This window comes from Protomyctophum bolini, assembly GCF_963924005.1.
Source record: "Protomyctophum bolini genome assembly, chromosome: 3".
In the NCBI taxonomy this organism is placed as follows: Eukaryota; Metazoa; Chordata; class Actinopteri; order Myctophiformes; family Myctophidae; genus Protomyctophum; species Protomyctophum bolini.
Window position 1 is genome coordinate 9,723,314 of NC_137864.1, and position 18,826 is coordinate 9,742,139.

The 18,826-nt window shown below is 40.7% G+C and overlaps 1 protein-coding gene across 2 annotated transcripts in view; it reads right to left on the bottom strand.

The window, feature by feature from the left end:
• The window catches only part of usp34 (ubiquitin specific peptidase 34), a 67,144-nt gene extending 50,562 nt beyond the window's left edge, over window positions 1–16,582 (bottom strand). For both annotated transcript variants that reach the window (XM_080760243.1, XM_080760242.1), the window contains exons 1-5: window positions 16,243–16,582; window positions 8,668–8,758; window positions 4,397–4,955; window positions 2,866–2,916; window positions 346–495 (exon numbers count right to left, since the gene is read on the bottom strand). In XM_080760243.1, coding sequence (XP_080616369.1) covers window positions 346–495; window positions 2,866–2,916; window positions 4,397–4,955; window positions 8,668–8,758; window positions 16,243–16,285 — 894 coding nt within the window. In that variant the 5' untranslated portion in view covers window positions 16,286–16,582. The remainder of the gene's footprint in view (window positions 1–345; window positions 496–2,865; window positions 2,917–4,396; window positions 4,956–8,667; window positions 8,759–16,242) is intronic.
• Between the last annotated feature and the right edge of the window lie 2,244 nt (window positions 16,583–18,826).

The following is an 18,826-nucleotide window of genomic DNA, read 5'->3' on the forward strand; positions in this document are numbered from 1 at the left end:
AGGACTTTTTCAATGAATAAAATGAAAATGTATCCAATCTGTATGATAGAATATGTTTGTTAATACAATATAACTTTTGGGGTGGTTGTATTTGGTTTCTCTGCTCTTCTATTGAAATATTTAGATCCCATGTCTAGGTGAGACATGATCTTTGACACAATCGTGTTTCTGATTTGACACAAATGTTGACACGAAGGTCAAATTATCCCCTGAACAATCAGGCAGGCTCCATTAGCTCAATGGTAAAAATGTCAGCACTTGCGTTTCAGGGAAAAAGACATTTTTTTAAATACATTTTTTTAAATTCGACGTCAGGCCTAAATGGGTTAAGCACGCAAGACTCACATTGGAGACAATGGTGATGAAGGCGTGGGCGATGGGGAAGGGCAGACTCTCTGGGTTTCCAGATTCAAAGCAGTCCTTCATCAGCGTCAGGCCGTGCTTCCCACAGAACAGGCACACGTAACGCAGCAAGTGCAGTGGAACCTCAACGTCCTGAAAAAGAAGCACACGAGGCTGTCAGAGGACTGCGTCCTATGACATCTGTATTGAGATCCAACCTCGTCTGGGGTAGGGGGTCAAAGGGTCATTTGTTCAGCATGTGCCCACTGAGGAATGTGATTCTTGTTTTTTTGACTCCACCTTGAATAATGGCAATGGGAGCTATTGTGGTGCCATAGCCACTGAGCACAGTGGGAGCCGTTTCATGGTTGTACCTTGAATGGGCAATTGTGAAGAAATCTCAAGCAGACCATAGATAGACATATTTTAGAGACACAAATTGCACAAACACATTCCACAGGAAATAACATGTGACCAAGGCTACATAAGGACTGTCAACGTTTACTTTCCTTTCCAACTACTCTCTTCCATCTCACTCACAGATATTTAATGACTGGAGTTCACAGTGCAAGCCAAGGGAACACTTGCATCATTTGAACAGCCCGATTATGGCAGAATTTATGACAAAACAAGGACTAAAACCTTAAACTTCATTGAACAGGGTCCCACAGCAGTTTATCCTGCTTGTATCTCTGTACACCAAATCTTCTCGCTGACGGTTGAAACCCCCTTGAGACCGCAACTCAGTAACTTTCACTTTTTACTTCAGGATTTCAATGTAATTTTGCTCCAACCTGTCAACCTGTGCCAAAGCCACAGCCTACTGGGCTTAATAAAAGACGTTATTAAGAGTGGAAAGGTACAAGGGAGAGCCATCAAATTAGCCTGGGACGCATTACTGTTCTCTGGGGGACAATGACTTCAGCTGCAGGAAATCAGACTTGAATTTAATAAAAGCAACGGGGCTTGGCACACAATAAAGGAAAAACAATTCTTCTTGTTTTCTCTTCCAAGGTCATGTTAAAGCTACTCGCTTATCACAACTTCCTTCTTTTCTTTCACATCCGGGGACTGTGGATGGAAATTAGCATCTCTGATAAATCCAGTGTATTAAAATGTTACGCTACAGTTTTATGTAATGTTCATTAATATACTCTGTCCCGTCCAAATAAACCAATAAAGTCAAGTAAAGATTCAGTATCTGCAAAAAAATCCAGCATGCACAAAATAAATCATCTATACAGATGATTATGGCAACCACTTAAGCCCCATAGAATTTGTTGTAAAATGAATTACAAAACTACAAGTTTCAACACATTGCTTCATATAACGCATGAGCTTGGAGATTTTAAACATTTTGGGGTAAAGGTTTTTGTGCATTTCCCGCTATGACATAACCATAATAAAGACGCCATAGTTAATATATTTACATACATAATGTGCATATACACCACATGCGTATAGTTCACGAACAGGCACTCACTCAAAAAAACAACATACAAAGATGTGATGCGTTATAATGACAAGGCAACCCATGGCCAAGCAGTCACTCTTTACATGGAAACGACATCATTCATACAAAACAAATTCTGACTCAATAGTTGCCCACTAAGCCTATTACAGCAACCTGAAACCTCATGTCAAAGGACATTTATATTTGGACCTGGGCCCTTAGGCATCACATTTCTATGAATAGGCAGACTGATGAAGAGAGACTTAGTTTGGTCACACTGCAATTCATCAGCTTTTACCTCCTACGTCAATTTTTTTGTGGTTAACCACTTTATACCTGGCATACCAATACAGGTGACACTTTTGCAAACACACACACACACACACACACACACACACAAGCTCCCAATGCAATGCAGCTTGTACATCACCTGTTTTCGCTATTTGACAAAGTATGACAAAGTATATAGATAGGCTAACGTGGTTAAGAAAAAATAGTTTGTTTAAGACTGACTATAACAATTTGAGGGAGTTTTACTTAACATGTGACCACCAAGGTTACATAAGGACTGTCAACGTTTACACGGTTCATGTTTTGCTCATGAACCTTGCTTTACCCCTAAAAGGGATATGTCTAACTTCCTATGGTAAATGAATGCCAGATCAGCAATTTGTCAAACATATGCTATGATACTTGCTATGTGCGCTGGACTCTTGTTAAATTCATCCATCCTCCATCAAAACGTATTTTGTCAAGGCTCTGGTGAACTAACACTGTTAAAATATCGGTCAAAACATCTGTAATCATTGTCTAGGACAAAATCTAGATCAGACCCTAAAAGCGGACATCAGTCAGGCTCTACTTATAATAGCTTTAGAATCAGGCAGAGAGACAATTTATTTTTGAAGGCTATTCCAAGTGAGGAGAGCAGAGCATATAAATTATTTCTTTCCCAATTCGGTCCATGTACTTTATTATTCGTTTTTATTAAGACCTCATCTTGTCATTGCAGATTATGTGGGGGTTAAACAGCAAAATATACAGTAAAAAGTGGGAGGTGAAAAGCTTACGTTCATGTCGCAGAAGGAGCCGAGGATATTGCTTTCATGAGCAGATATGTCCTGGAAACAAACAGGAAGACAAAATATGAGACACGTTTCAAGTAAACAATGGTTACAACTTTGTCAACTAACAACTAACACTAATCAAATACACGCATCACTAACACTTAAAATGAAGCCCAGGTCTATAATGCATTATAGATACTTATTATACTGCATTATAATCTGGTTATAACAGTATAATTACAGATAAAAGCACTCAGAAGTACTTATCCTTTAGTTTATAACAATTATCATAATACGATTGATCATTTCTAGACTCATTTGGCTGTTAATGAAATAGCTGGTGACTTGCAGCAGTCATCACCTGCTAAAACGGTGGACAACAAAACCCAATTTCATTCAAAGACAGAAAAATACCATGGCAACGCTTGGCAAATCTAAAGCAAGGGTTTTCAACTGATTATGAACCAGGGACCACCACCCTGAGTGAGAATCAATCTGGGTACCACAGCTGTGTTGGGAGGGGTGATATGGGCGTGGTGTGGGGGAAATTAACCTTCCATATTAAACTCACGATGCTCTTCATTGCTATGTATGTATGAGTGAGCACACAGACATGACATTGATTGATTAGCGGCACATTTCCTTATAATGGTGACTCAACCAGGTAATCCGGTACGGTTTCCTTTGAGATGCTAACTCCCTTTTCTGTGGAAGTTCTTGATGTCCCAGTAACTGCCAAGATTGACACGTCATCATATTTCACCAGGTCATTTAGTGCATTGTTTCTCAACTAGTGGTCGATAAAATAATACAATTAAATCTACACTTTCCTACATAGTAAATGCATGGTCAGGGACCACATGCAATACCTTCACGGACCACCAGTGGTCCACGGACCACCAGTTGAAAACCCATGGACTAAAGAGTTCCACATTTCACTACATTTCAGAAAAGAACCTGGAATAAGTATCAACAGGTATTGGGCGGTATTCTGCTGAATTTGATAGGGATGCAACAATACAGGTTTTTTCCATTCCAATCCGATATATTAATTTGTCAATATCCGATATTTTACATAGCAAAGAATGTAAATACAAAACGTGCCTTAGCATTATTTTTGAGGGGCGCAAGCCGTCCTATAGGCCTATTCACAATGACATAAAACTGGTCATTCCAACTTGGTTCATTTGCAAGTGTGACCCATGTCTCGGCAACCACACATGACCGTCACAATAAATATGGCCATATATTGACATTCCCAAATATTTCTCCTGTTTTTCATTGACCAAAAAATGTACAATGAAAAACAGGTATGGGCAGGGTTCGGAGTGACGGAGCTACGGACGGGCTTTGCAGGTTTTATCAATGGCCTTTAATGTTTATGTTAGGACAAAGTTTGTGTTTACAAAAAAAACTGGACATAGGAGGGGCTAATGCCAGGCCAACCTTTACGACCGTTGGCCTGGCATTAGTTTCTCACCCCTGTATGTATAGAACACTGGTTCTCAACGAGGACACCCCATAGCATCTTTACCTCTATAGTGGGGTGTGTGTTGTGTTTATAGGCCGTATAGAGAGGAAACTGGATCTGGAAGATCTTAGCAGCACACAGCAAAAGCTTCTCCCTCTCCTCTGTACTCCAGGAGCTGAAGGGGTCCTGGCTGTCCACGCCGGCGCTGCTGCTAGCAACAGCCGCGGCATCGTCACCCTCCGACCCACTCCCGCTGTCACCGGGCCTGCCAAGAGCCTCGACTTGGACATGACTTGGCTTGCTGCTCGCGCCCTGAACCTTGTTCTGGTTCAAGTCGGGGGCATCAGTGTCCTCCTCGGCAGAGTCCCTCTCCACGTTGACAGGCTCGTCCTCCCCAGGTGAGGAAGGCTGGGGGAGTGACCCGGTTATAGCCGTGCTTGCGTTCCATTCGGAGTCAGCGGCCCCTTCGGTCCGAACCCCGCCACCTCCCTCGTGGGCGTGGATGGTGCAGAGGCGGTCCCTCAGGGTGCTGACCTGCGCGATGACCAGGTTGATGAGGGCGTACACCAGCTGGTTGAACACCTCCAGGTGCTTGTATTCCTTGAAGCAGCAGAGACATTGCCTGAGGACAGGGTGGAGAGGTGCAAATGAGAAGAAGTCAAAGATTGTGTACATGGAAGCCAATGTTAACCTACTGTATGTTACCAGCTTGCCCATAGCAGGGTAAAACAGATCAGAAAGACAACATAAAAAGCAGGAAATCAGCTTCAATTCTGTCTGATGCAAGTGACGTGAAGCAACTGTTGCGCTCATGTCATGCACACACCTGACAGTTTAATAGCCTACTCGTGTGACGTGTTGTCATGTACTTGAAAACACAAGTACTGTATTTATTGCCGTTGCAAATATAATATACATATCTCATATTTAGTCTAGTGCAGTCAGTGGAGTCTCTCCACTGACAAAATTGCTTGTGTTCCATCTTGTGTCCTAGTGAGGACTTGGAAACTTAGTCAAGTTAGTAAACTTCAATCCAATACCTCTTCCTTGGCTCTGTCTTAATGGGAGGAAAAAACATCAAAGTTCTTATCTATTGTATATCGAAAGACAGCAGGCATAACAAACGAGAGCCAGAATGTAACTTCTTGTCACACTCTACAAAGTATGTGTAGTACTAGTGTATTCTCTCTTTTTCAATTACTTATGTGGGATAATAACAATATCCAATTATATGGTATGAAATTGAAAATGGAGCCATTATCTATCAAATACACAGCACACAAGCAAGGACTGCTTCTAAATAACTTTATGGCTATGTCAGCACTTTTGCATGAGAAATCACACTGCATTAAGGTCAACGCCTCCTCAAGGCTCCTTCACCATCCACCCACACACACACCCACACCCACACCCCCCCCACACACACACACACACACGCAATTAACATAGATGAAAAACAACCTACCAAGCTAAAAATAAAAAAGGGGCTCATTACTTAATCAGTTATTACTTATTGCCCTGGCCTCCAATAACCTAGTCTCTCGCTGAAGAGACTGATCATCCAATACTAGATTAGATAAACCAGCCAAACAGAGAAGTTGTATTAGTAATGGAACTCATCAAACTTTTGATTGATGCTGCGAACACGCCTATGTGACAAATGGAGCAGAGCAGATACAGATACACATATTTTTTGGCAGCAGCCAAAATATACCAACCTCAGGTTGGTGCTTGGTGACTGGTGTAACCTTGCAACCTGCTCTGCATACAACAATAAGAACCATGCTCTGTCAAACAAGACACGGTATAATAAGGGCATGTGTCCCATGTGTATTTGGGACTTTATATTGGTTTGTAACTTGAGTCATCTCTGGGACGTTTGACTCCACAATTGGACAAGCTTCCAGCCCGATCCGACCTCAATTGACTTCCATTATCATATTCACTTTAATTATTTCAAGAAATATAAAACATGTATGAAAAAATATGCCATCTGTCCTGTGGGAGATTAGCCCCGGACAGACAGATATATAGCCTCCTACTAAGCCATGCCGTAATAGATTATAGTGGATTTTGAGTATTTGACCCTGGCTGTTGGGTGGTTTTCTACAGAATTTCTATACTAATGACATTATTGGCTAAATAAAGTAAATAAAATAAATTGTCTGCACCAAGACTGAATTGGTCAGCAGACTCGGCACCGTGAACAAACACACAAACTTAGAACCAAATTTACATTAACAGTAAAAAAAAGAAAAGAAAGACAATTTGTCCGTCAAAACAACCTAATCTAATATAATGACTATTGCTGCCTTAAGTTTCCTTTTGAAACAAAAAGTATTTCTTGTTAGAGTCAAATGTGGGGGGTTTTGGGCAGAGGGGAAGTAAAGTGACCATTTAGTGCTCGTCTAGTATTATAATCATGTCTCTCATTTGCAGGTAATAGCTGTAGAAAGACAAACTGAAGGGTTTCTGTGAGGAATGCACATTTTTTTAAAACAGAATAAGGCTGTATGCCAGTCTTTCATTCACCCTCATCCATGACAGCCTGGCACGCATAGCATCCACACTAGTCCTGAGTCCTGACAGAGCAGTGAAGTGTCTTGCTGCTTTGTTCTGAGCAAGCTGAAGTCTACCAAGGTCTTGCTTTTATGCACTAGACCAGATAACAGGACAGTAGTCCAGATTTGACCGAACTAGATATTGTATGACTAGTCTAAGTGTTGTATTAGTTAGCAGATGAGCACTCGTTCTAATGGCATAGATGCCGTTACTCATTCTCACCACTGTATTATTGATCTGAGTGGACCATGACAGAGTTGTCAATAATGACACCCAGCAGTTTAACTTCTTTAACCTGCTCAATCATAGCACCCTGCAAAGAGAGGCTTAATTTCTGATCCGTCCTTAGGGCATATTTAGAACTAGGTGTGCACGATTATGAAATTATGACCGATCTCCGATTATTTGCAGGGTCATAACTGCCGATACCAATTCTGATATTATACAGATTACATTGATGCATTTTTAAGTTTTTCATTTACATTTTGCTGGTGAAAACCAATTAAATAATCTGCATTATTGTGAGACCATTCTGATAGCGATATGGCATTTTTATGGCCGATAATCCGATATGGCTGATTCCGATTATGCTACCGATTATATCGTGCATCCCCATTTAGAACCTATTACGATAGGACTGTGGCCCCTAGATGAGTCAGAGACAAAAACTCATTGGGAGCGTTTTACTAATTGCTGAATCTGAATACAAAAAAATAAAAAGTAAAAAAGGTCATTACATTTTTGACACATTATTGCTTATAGCAGCTTTAACTCTAGTTAAAGCACCTCATTGACGTGTCCAATACTCTCTGATGATGCATACATATATTCCTGCATGTTAATACATTATGGCATATCATTTACAAAAATCACACCCGTGTGAAGAGAGCTCTTATCATCATGACGTAACATGTCGATTTGCTCAGACACATGACGCAAAGACTCCTTTTATTGTCAATGGCATCACACACACACACACACACACACACACACACACACACACACACAGTCTGAGGGTCAAGCGTCCTTGGGTACTTAAAAAGGCGATATATAAATGTATGTATGTACTGTACTGGGTCTGAAGCTGAACAACCACTATGATATTTGGCTCAAATATTGAGGTATAAATGCGGTCCATATTGTACACACCCGGTGTGTGCAGGCACATGGACCCACCTCCAGTAGTACCTAGACTACATATTTTTACCCCTGCAGGAAACCCTGTAAAGGGAATTCCCCCTAGGCTAGAGATATTAGCCTTCTGGTATTCAGGCAGAGAGTTTACACAATGGCCAGCAATTAGGAAACTGAGGAGCAGACTACTGATAATAACTGTTCCAAGATTACACTGGGCTATTCATACGGCTTATGTAATGAAGCGGGTTGTCGATGAAAAGTGAATTGTTGCGTTGTCAGTGAGGAATGAATTCAGCATTCATTTTGTAATCTGAAGCAGTCTCTCTAGGTCGTCCTCAGAAGCCGTTTTGCTTTGGTTCAATGTAGTAGTAACCTACTTCAGTTCCATTATGGTGTGCGTATGTTTTTTACTTTTAGTTAAAAAGGAGCACTAAGCAATTTCTTACATCCTGTTTGTGTGTGTGTGTGTGTGTGTGTGTGTGTGTTATTTTGATGACAAAATATCATGCCATTCTAGCAGTGGCAATACATTGTTGTACACTGTTGCTGTACAGTGTGCTGCTGGTGCTCCACTTCTGCTAAGCACATCAGAAACAGTGATAAACGGTGTAACACATGAAAGGGAAGCCACTGACCTCTGTGTCCATGAGCTGATGTAGCTGAATACTCGTAAAGCATGCTCCTTCTTCAGCTGTAGACCTCCTTCACTGCCTTCTGCATCCGATACTGAGGAAAGAACACACGGTTGTTAGTCACCGAGACCTACAGCAAGGCATCTGGTCCTGTGAACTTCAATGCTTATCGAGGAGTCATGACGTGACCGGCACAGTAACTGCATCTTTTTGTGTATTCACTATGTCAGGGATTTTTTAAATTTGTGCCAAGACCACTTCCACTGGCCTGGTTGTTAAACAATATAAATGGATATATGGAAACCTACATGCAGAGTCTGTGCACAAAAGGTGCATACATATGCACACAAAATAGAAAAGGCCTAAGACAAGGAATATCAATATTGCTTGAATTCTATGATGGCATAAGGGAACAACAGAAACAGTAGTTCCAATCTGTATTCTAAAATTAAACCTACTAGTCCTTACCCGTTCTGAATATATGAACAGCAAAAATATATATAGTAAATATATATATATATATAGAATATTAGTGGTCCATGACATGAAAATGTTCATGGGCTCAGGCTCAGAGTACAATATAAATACACTTCATTTATTGAGTGTTCACAGCCACACTGACCAGAAACGGAAAATGTCTGCCTCACGTTACGTAACGTTACATATTATTTGGCATTTGTTGTGTGACCACACACCAGATGCACGATTAGGCATTTAGCTGAACAAATTGATATATCATTTACACATACAGTAGATCACAAGCAGTCAATAGTAGTGAGTTCAGGGTTTTCATGGCAAATAATGTCTCCACGTCAACTAAAATGCATATTGAATGATGTGTTAATTGAAATATGCCATTTATACAATTTTCCTAATACATGTAGAAATGTCACTTCAAAAAGTGTGCCATCAATGTGGCCTCGTGGGGTGGTCAAATGTATCTGCCCAGGCCACAATTGGCTGTGGATGGATGCTGAAAATTTTCCTCCCTGCATCTTCAGCCCCGTTCGCTGTTTTGGCTGCACTATACATAGAAGCTCTCTGTATGGCGAATGAATAGCTACAGCAGGAGATAATTGTCAGACTTGCTGTGCTTATTTCTCAGATGCTTTAACAACTGATTGACCAATAAAATGAAGTGCAGCAGACTCTGTGTTCAAGGGCCTTAACGCTGCTGATTAAAATATTTATGATCTTTCCACTGTTGCCCCCTTGTTCCAAACTAATCTGCCAAATAACTACAAAACATAGGCTATAATATGCAAATGCATGTCTCAATAATGTATGTATGAATGAATGTATGAATGTCAATGTAGTATAAAAATGTTATTTTTGTGTCCACTGTAGAATGTTAACAGTTCATAAACAACATAACTATAACTAAATGCATTTGAAATTCAATAAAAAGGTTACTTTTCAGGATTCCAATTAAAAAATAGCAATAACCTATCCCGGTTGCCCACCCCTGCTTTAGGGGGACAACGGAGACAGCATGCGAATTGCGGAACTCTGCCAATGTCGCCTGCACCGCAACGGCCGCGAGGTTGTGACAGAGAAACAAACACTTACACTATACTAAAATAATAATAATAATATGGGGGGGAAACGACGGGGGAGACAACGGAGACAGCGCCTGTTTCACTTGACGCATTATTACCATGTAATCATCCCTTGTTTATTAGTTGCTTAAAGTCAATAATAGGCCACTTTCCCACAAGTCCTATAAATCATCTTAGTACGTCAAGAGAGAAATAGTGTTACTTTTAGTTTTTTACAAAGTAGTACATAAAACATGAGGTTTGGCCTTTAGGGAAATGTACAACTGTATGAGCTTGTAGATCTGCTATTTTTGAAAAACATTTTATTTTAAGATGGGGGGGGGGTCTGTGGGTCTACATCCTGGCCTACTTACAATTTTTGTACAGAGAATTAATTAATTTCCATTAAAATATTTCTGTTTCACACATACATCTTCAGCCTTCTGCTCGTCATGTTTGACTCCAACAACAATACAGTCTCTGTATGCCGTTTCGTGAGTAACACAAAAAGACTGCTGATAAACCTGTAGTGTATGCTTGCGTGTGTAGACATTTGGTGTACGGGGGCCAATTTATGGACGAATTTAGTATGATGATAGACCGATAGATAGATAGCTATAGATAGATAGATATAGGTTCACAATCACAAGTAGGCTACATCAAAAGATAACTTTGTGAGCAGAATGATGAAAAGTGTGGAAGATGAGATGATTCTAGTCACGTGTGATGAACAAGTGTGATGAGTCAGACAGTGGTATTCTGGCCTCCAATAGGAGAGGCTGCCAGTCTATATGACAACTGGAGCAATGTCAACCTCTGAGACTAAGGGCTGTATTTTGCGTGTCTTAAGTACCAGGTCTTATTCCCTAACTTGAGTAAACTAAAGACCTGGAGGCGTGATCAATGCTCTTTGGCCACTCAGAATAGCCAAATGGCATTGATCACGCCTCCAGGTCTTTAGTTTACTCAAGTTAGGTAATAAGACCTGGTACTTAAGACATGCAAAATACAGCCCAAAGAGTCAACAAAACGAGTCTTGTCCCTAGGCAACCAGCTGCTCTAAATATTAGGCTACCCCAATGTTTGCATTAAAAAAAAGACATTTAATAGAACAGTATTTTTTATTGCAAGACGTTGTAACCTGGGGTGCATTTTATATTAGACCCACATGTATATATAATGTACTCCCGAGTCCCATATGGATCTCTCTGTGAGCATTTGGCCGAAGTTTAGACTTTAGAGCATCCCGTAGGGACCAGGCCTTAGAGACCACGGGAGTAGAGTGTGATTTTGCAATCATGCAACATAACTAAGATTTTCGTTACATAATTTTTGAATGCCATATTTAGCTAATATGACGGCAAATGTGCGATGGTAAAAGCTAGCTAGTAGCCATAAAGCTAAGCGCGTTCATGTATCACAGGACTGACTTCTGGAGAAGGAGGTGACTCTTTGGCACTCCTAGCGAACCAGGTTTTTTTTTTCAAAATCACTGAATATATAGAGCGTCGCAGTCCCGCCCCCTTTCATGACAACGCTAGGACCAGAAGTGAATTCCTCATAGACATTTCAAAAAGTATTTCTTTAAAGACGATTACGCCACGGAAAAAGCCAACTCGAGTTGTGACAAATCATGACAACAAACAACATTTTGGGCCAAACAAATAATTACAAAGAAGAAAAACAACAAAAAGTGTTGTAACCTGCCGTTTTAGTCTGATGCGAGGTTACTCCGTGGTGGAAAATAATACATACAAGTACGGTATGATACAAGAGAACTGTACGTTTTATTTTTGTAGAAGAGCCAAACTAATATTGTTTATGCCGTTTGCTTTGATTTAATAATTGAACATGTACGCCGTAATAGGATTTGGGTGTGTTCTAAATAATGTGTTTGTGAAATGTATTTGTATGTGTGTAAACTTGAAACATTATTGTAGCCTACTGTAAAAACTGCACTTCCTGGTTGCCAAGGATCTCTTCTTCTACTGTGGTATTTCGCGCATTTGACTGGCACTGGCCTCACAATCCCACCTTGTGTAACAGGAGGTAACGTGTTGAGAGGAATTTGCTGGCATATTGTACTAATCCGTCTCTCTAGTCTCTACCACACAGACAAACAGCACACACATGATGCAACTATAGCAAATTAGAGGTCAAGGGTTACCAAGAGAAAGCCCAATGGGCCTGTCACTCTCCCAAGAGTTGGAGGGTTAACTTGTCACTGCTGAGAGCGGACAGTTCCAAAACACATTCACACAAAAAACAATCCAATACTACTTTTTATACTTTAAGACAAAGGCCTGTTGTCACAACAACTGAGTGACAGACAGATTATGTTGTAGCTAAACAACATATGAGACTATAATTGTAAGTTGTATAAATTGTACAGTTTACTTTAAATATTCTATTTTTGTACCAGATTTTGGTCACTTTATCCCCCATGAATCTCCAACATGCTTTGACATAATCTGCCTCAGACATGTTGACATTTCTGACAGTGGACTAAGTGTACTCTATTTCTCCTCACCCATTTAGGAGTAGGACCGAAAACTCTTTCTAAATTCTTCCTGACTTCCTGAGTTTTCTGAAGAAAAAAAACTATTCAAACATTACAAAAATTGTATACTCAGTACTGTACATAACAAGAACCCCCAAAGGGGTTCCCGTCTTGAAGGGTCAAAACACCAAAAGGGCTTTCCATCCTGAATTGGTATATTTCTGTGTAATGGTGACACAAATTACAATTCCCATTCACTACTACCTTGAGGCCTATTCATAGTCCAGTTTTAGGTGATAAGATGACCATCGAAAACGACATGACGTCATGCCGCAGTGGTAAGCGACTCACCACTCACCCAAACACATCTCTGTTTTTACTCACGTTATCACCTAAAACTGGAGTATGAATAGGCCTTTAGTTTGTGTTTACTCATGGGTATCTCAACACAACCTTCTCCAGGGGAAAGAGAACCAGCAACTTGTGTACTATTAACCCATTGAAACTGGGAAAACATAATTTCATTTTAGAGTTAAGCTATAGTTTTTTCAGAAAACTCTTAGGATTTAGAACAGTGGCTCACAATCTCGAAAGTGTTCAAAAATGTTTGGAATAATGTTGATAATTTTTTGCACAAATCTTCTCTTCTAGGGGTCCCTAGAACATTTTCTGATTGGTGTCCACGGCCAAATACATCAATTTGGGGGTCCTTGCACCGTGGCACGGAAAGGTTACTTCAGCTGTCCACCGGCCACCACACCCCCATACCGACCCAGCCGCTGTGGTAATCGACTCATCGATCACCAGTGGTATCATGCTCATAGACCGCAGTACAACACTGTGGTACCAAAATAAATGTGCCGTGCACTCGTAGGTACGAAACAGAACGGTGCACGGCTGCACACGCATGCACGCTACAACGAGTCCCCCTAGATTCAAGAGAAGCACCTAACCTCGGGTCACGAGACTTTCCAAGACGCACCAAGTACCCAGTGGTCTAGGTTAACTGCCTGGTGGTGGTGGTGGTGGTGGTGGTGGGCACCTTGGCACTGAAAAAGTTAAGCCAGCTCTCCACTGCACAGATACCGTTGAAGAACTGAGCATGTTCTATCATTTATTGCCCACCTCGGTAGCCGACTAGCCGTCAATATATGTGTGGTAGTGATGAAGGGGGTAAATACTCCACTGTAGAGTGGACCTCTAGTCTGCTACTGGTGTAGCCATGGATCACACAACAGCAACACTCGTCATATTTGACTACTGGTGCAGAAACAGGCCTAAATGCAGAGACATTTGCCCGTCACACATTTGAACTAGATAACATCAATCTCAACTCCTATTCAAATCGATCAACTCCAAATCAAAGCTAGGCAAAAATGTTATGTGTGATTTGGTGCAAAATTCTGTGAGTGAAACAAGCGACCAGGTCTATGAAAACAAGCCCAAAAGAAGCGACCAGTTTCACCACTATTAGTAGACCTACATCAGCTATTTTCTAAAATAATCTTGAAATCAAGACAAATAATAACTACACTTCAGAAACAAGCCCAAACTAAAGCAACACGCAACTATGAATATTTAAGCGACTTTACAGGAAAACAACAATAATATAATAATATTATATAACATTTATATAGCGCTTTTCTGGGTACCCAAAGTTAGTAAAAACAATTTTAATTGTCAGTGTGTTTCATGTAGGAAGGGACCAAACGACTTATGGGCACTTTTTTCCACTAGTAGGCTACATAATTGTGATGGATATGTCATATGTGTGTTCCAGAACAGTCATGTTTCTGTAAATGCAAAAGAAAAAAACTCAACAGTCAACTCAACTTCCCTTAGAAGATTGCCTCAGTCATTCCATGGTAGTAACTTAGTGAATGGTTAACGACTCCTTCAATGTCTCTCTGGATATTTCTATACATCCAATTTGAAGCGCTTTGACTTGTTAGTATAGGAATTTGAGACAGAAGTTCCTGACAGACAAAGGGAATGGATCATAGATGTATAGAGAGAATGTCAGACACTATTGAATAAAATGGTGAATGACAGTGTAATAATATAATTATTTGTTCATGATTCCACTGCAGGGATTTGGTTGGGCTACATGGCCTTGTTGTTAGTGAACTTGTATTTATTTATTAGAGCAAATGTTAGCTCTACAGACTGATGGGGATGTGCTTTGGTGTATTTAATAGCCACAATATCGCAAGCAATGCAAATAATTCCACAAGAATCAAGAATCAAGGCCCAAAAAGATCTAATAGCCATCGTGTCATCTTGTGTTATGTGTGTGAGCGTCGTTTGCAGCTGTGATCACGCAGCTTCAACTACCAGGGTGGACTGCTGGAGGGCTGCTGCTGATGCTCAACCAAAATAATAATAATAATCCAACTGCGACCATTTTATAGAACTGTGACAATGGTATTTAATTGCAAGTTATTCTTGACCACCACCACCCACAACCCGAACTTAAGTTAAAAAAGTGGTTTCGTAAAACAAAGTGCGCAGAAAAGTTTGAGTATGATGAAATGTTTCACCAACTTTTGTACACTTGATTCATTAAACGAATAAAGCTCTAGAATAACTTATAACTCCCCCGCCCCCCCCCCCCCCCCTCTCGATCCATGCGTCCACATGGAGCTCACACACCACACACACACACACACACACACATACTGTACATACACACTATATTGGGGTGTATCTTTTGTTTCCCCCCGATATAACATGTTATAGTTCACTGAGCTATGTGATGAAATGTGGTTGGGTAGTATACCGGTAGCCAGGTATGTATTGACAAACAGCAAACTGTTTGCAAATAGTGTACATGTGGCCGCACAACACGAAACAAAGGATGCAGTACTAGGTGAAGTGGACAGCTGCAGCCAGCCGGTGCACTGACTGCACACTGAACCTGACAAACAAATCAAACAAAAAGTCACAGCAGCAGCAGCAGGCTTGCGCTACAGCTAACTAGCCTGCTAACTTCCCTCAGTTATAGTCCATCCATGCAAGGCAGGCAGACAAGGCAATGCAACCACGTTATAATTCACACCCCGAGAAGTAAGAGAAGACTTCAAGAGTACACAAGAATGGCTGACTGGACTCACACACCACCACCACAACCACGCAAACACAACCTGACAACCTGACAACCATACACAACAACGTTGTTTGTAAAGCGAACTGGCGAGGTTGTCCCGGCGTGGAGGATTCTGACAGAAAGGCAGCAGACCAGGCCCCGAAACGGACAGACTGACTGGCATTGTGCTGCTGCTGAAATTATGACATTTGGCATTCACTTCCAACAGACACAACAACATACACAACAGGCGACAGGCAGCGGATGGAAAAATAAACCGAACGCTAAGCAAAACAAATCAAGCACCAACACTCATAAAGTTTATAATGTTTAGCTAGCCAAGCTAACATGCTATGAAGCTGTTATAGTGTCCAGTCCACTACTGTGCTAACAGTAAGCAAGCTAGCTTAGCATCGCCCACTTCCACATAAATAAAACTCTGTTTGGTTACTTACTTTCATTTAAAACCTCCACCAGCTCGGCGCAGTTTTCACACATTGTTCATGAAGAAGGTGAGAAACTGAGTGGACCTCCTCAAACCATTGCAATTCTGGAAATGGTTGACACTGTTACAACTGACTGGCAGCTGGTTGGTTGTTTTGGGGTGAAAGGCCCAGTGGAAACAAGTGATTGGTGAATGTATAATTCCACTAAGCAAAACCAGAGGAAATCACACGTGCATCTGGTACTTAGCATCCAACTGTACACAAAGCAAGAGGCACTAGACGATAAGATTCGAGTTCAGTCCCCAATCTGAGCGTTACTTGAGAGAGTAGATACGGCAGCCATGTTGAAAATGGGGGGAGGGGGGGGGCATAGCATGTTGATGGTTCGGAACTTTTCGTCCTGTCTCCTCCGTCTGGTTCGTCTTTCTCCGCTAGTCTCGCGGTCACGCTCGCTCTGAATAGTCGACTAGTCTCGCGTAGTGCTCGCGTAGCCAGCAATCATGTTGCCAGATTTGAAATTTCACGAGAGAAACACGTAACTAGGACACTGGGGGGTCAGTGGGGGTATCAGGTACTGTACGGTTGCCCCTAAACCATCTCGCCCCTCGATTTTTCCGCCGACCTCAAGCCGGCCGACCGCTCGGTCCGACTCCGAGGGTTCTTATATTATTTATTTGGTTTTACTGAGAATAAGGTTAGAAATACGTTTAGGCATACTGGGGTTAAGTTTAGGTATAGGGTTTGTGGGTCTACGAAAGTAAAAGCCCAAAAGAAGCAATTAGACTTGGAAGGGAGAATAAATTGATTACAACAGGCGTGTTGATTGATTGATTGATTGATTGATTGATTGAAAGATTTATTAACAGTTTGCAGAATTACAGTACATTTCAAGCACAAACTCAATACAAAGACTGTTGTCTGAGTGGACTACCCAATTAAGCATTACACTTCAATTCATCAAAACATTTAGAGACGTACAAATAGGCACTTCTATATAGTCAAAGAATCATTGATTGATTGATTGATTGATTGAATACTTTATTACCAGTTTGCAAAAAGAAAGGCACAGTCAGTTAATTGTTTGTTTGATTGATTGAATTGATTGAGTTTGTTTAGGGTCCTCCATTTTCAATTCATCTGAACATTTAAAGACAAATATACACTTCTATGAAAAACAGAAAATCATCATGTAAAAAGGGAAAAACGTACGGTATGGGCACTTTTAAAAAAAACATATTTTTACGGGGGCCAGACATTTTGGAATTTCAGCCGTCCGGACCGTATAGGTGCTTTTTGAGAGCGGTTTTGAAGGAGTCAAGGGATTCACATTTCTTAATGGCTGTTGGTAGGGCGTTCCACATTTTAGTGGCATAGGAGCTAAATTAATTTAATCCCTTTTTTGAGGCGAATCTGGGTTGCATGTGGTTTGTTGAACTTCCTCTGGCTTTGTCTGTGTGGACTTCGTTGACATTTAGGAAGTATTTAGACATGGTTGGTGTTGTAGCGAATTTTGTAGACAGGCAGGCCCATTGCAAGATGCTGTACTCTGTCGTCAACCCTAAGCCATTCCAGCTTATAAAAATGGGCAGCAGGGGTGAGGTGTGTTCTGGGAGTGAGGCCAAGTATAGTAGCCTTTGACAAAGTTTGAGGTGCAGACGAAGAAACCTTCAAAGAGCACCTACGGACGGCTGCAATTTGAAACTGGCCCCCATGTCAGCCAAACATTGTGTATGTTGTTTTAGACCAGTAGTCGCTTATGATAAGCAGACAAGGCAACCCGGCTAGCCTGGCCAGACAGACCTCCGTCAGCAAGCAACAGCATCAACAGCGAGCACATAGACATTATACCCAATGAGCAGAGCCACGGTCACCAGAGCCCGCCTACTGTATCCGGTCATTTATACGCACGCACGCGCACACACACACACACACACACACACACACACACACACACACACACACACACACGGGCACCGTTTTGTGTTTTTAGGTGCCAAGTATAAGTTATTTTCATTCCCTATTTATTTATTTAAATGTATTTATATATATTTATATACTTTATTGAGACAAAATTATATTATATTTACAATACATAGGACACAAAGACGCTTTAAAGTTTAAAACAACATACAGACAGAAAGACAGACTGACTGACTGACGACTGATGTCAGAAAATATACAGCAGAGATTCTTGGAGTAGAATTACAATTACAATTACAATTACAATTACAATTACAATTACAATTACAATTTACACTCAATGTATTTAAATAAATTGCATCTCTCTACAGTCTACTCTAACTATCTCGGCTGTGTCTTTCCTGACACCAGAAGATACAACTAAGATTCAAGGGTAAAATACTACAAAGTAAACTAATACAAAGTAATAGTAAAAATATTAATGTAAAATAATAATAATTCTTTATAGTATATCTTTGTTATCTATTTAGTTTTGCAAGTAGGCTACACAATATACGGTACTTGTATATCTTCAAATCGTTATCTATTTAGTTTGCAAGTACACAATATACTTTAAGTTAGTTTAATTTCTATTTGAGTTGATTTCTATTTCTATTAAATTGTGGCAGTAACT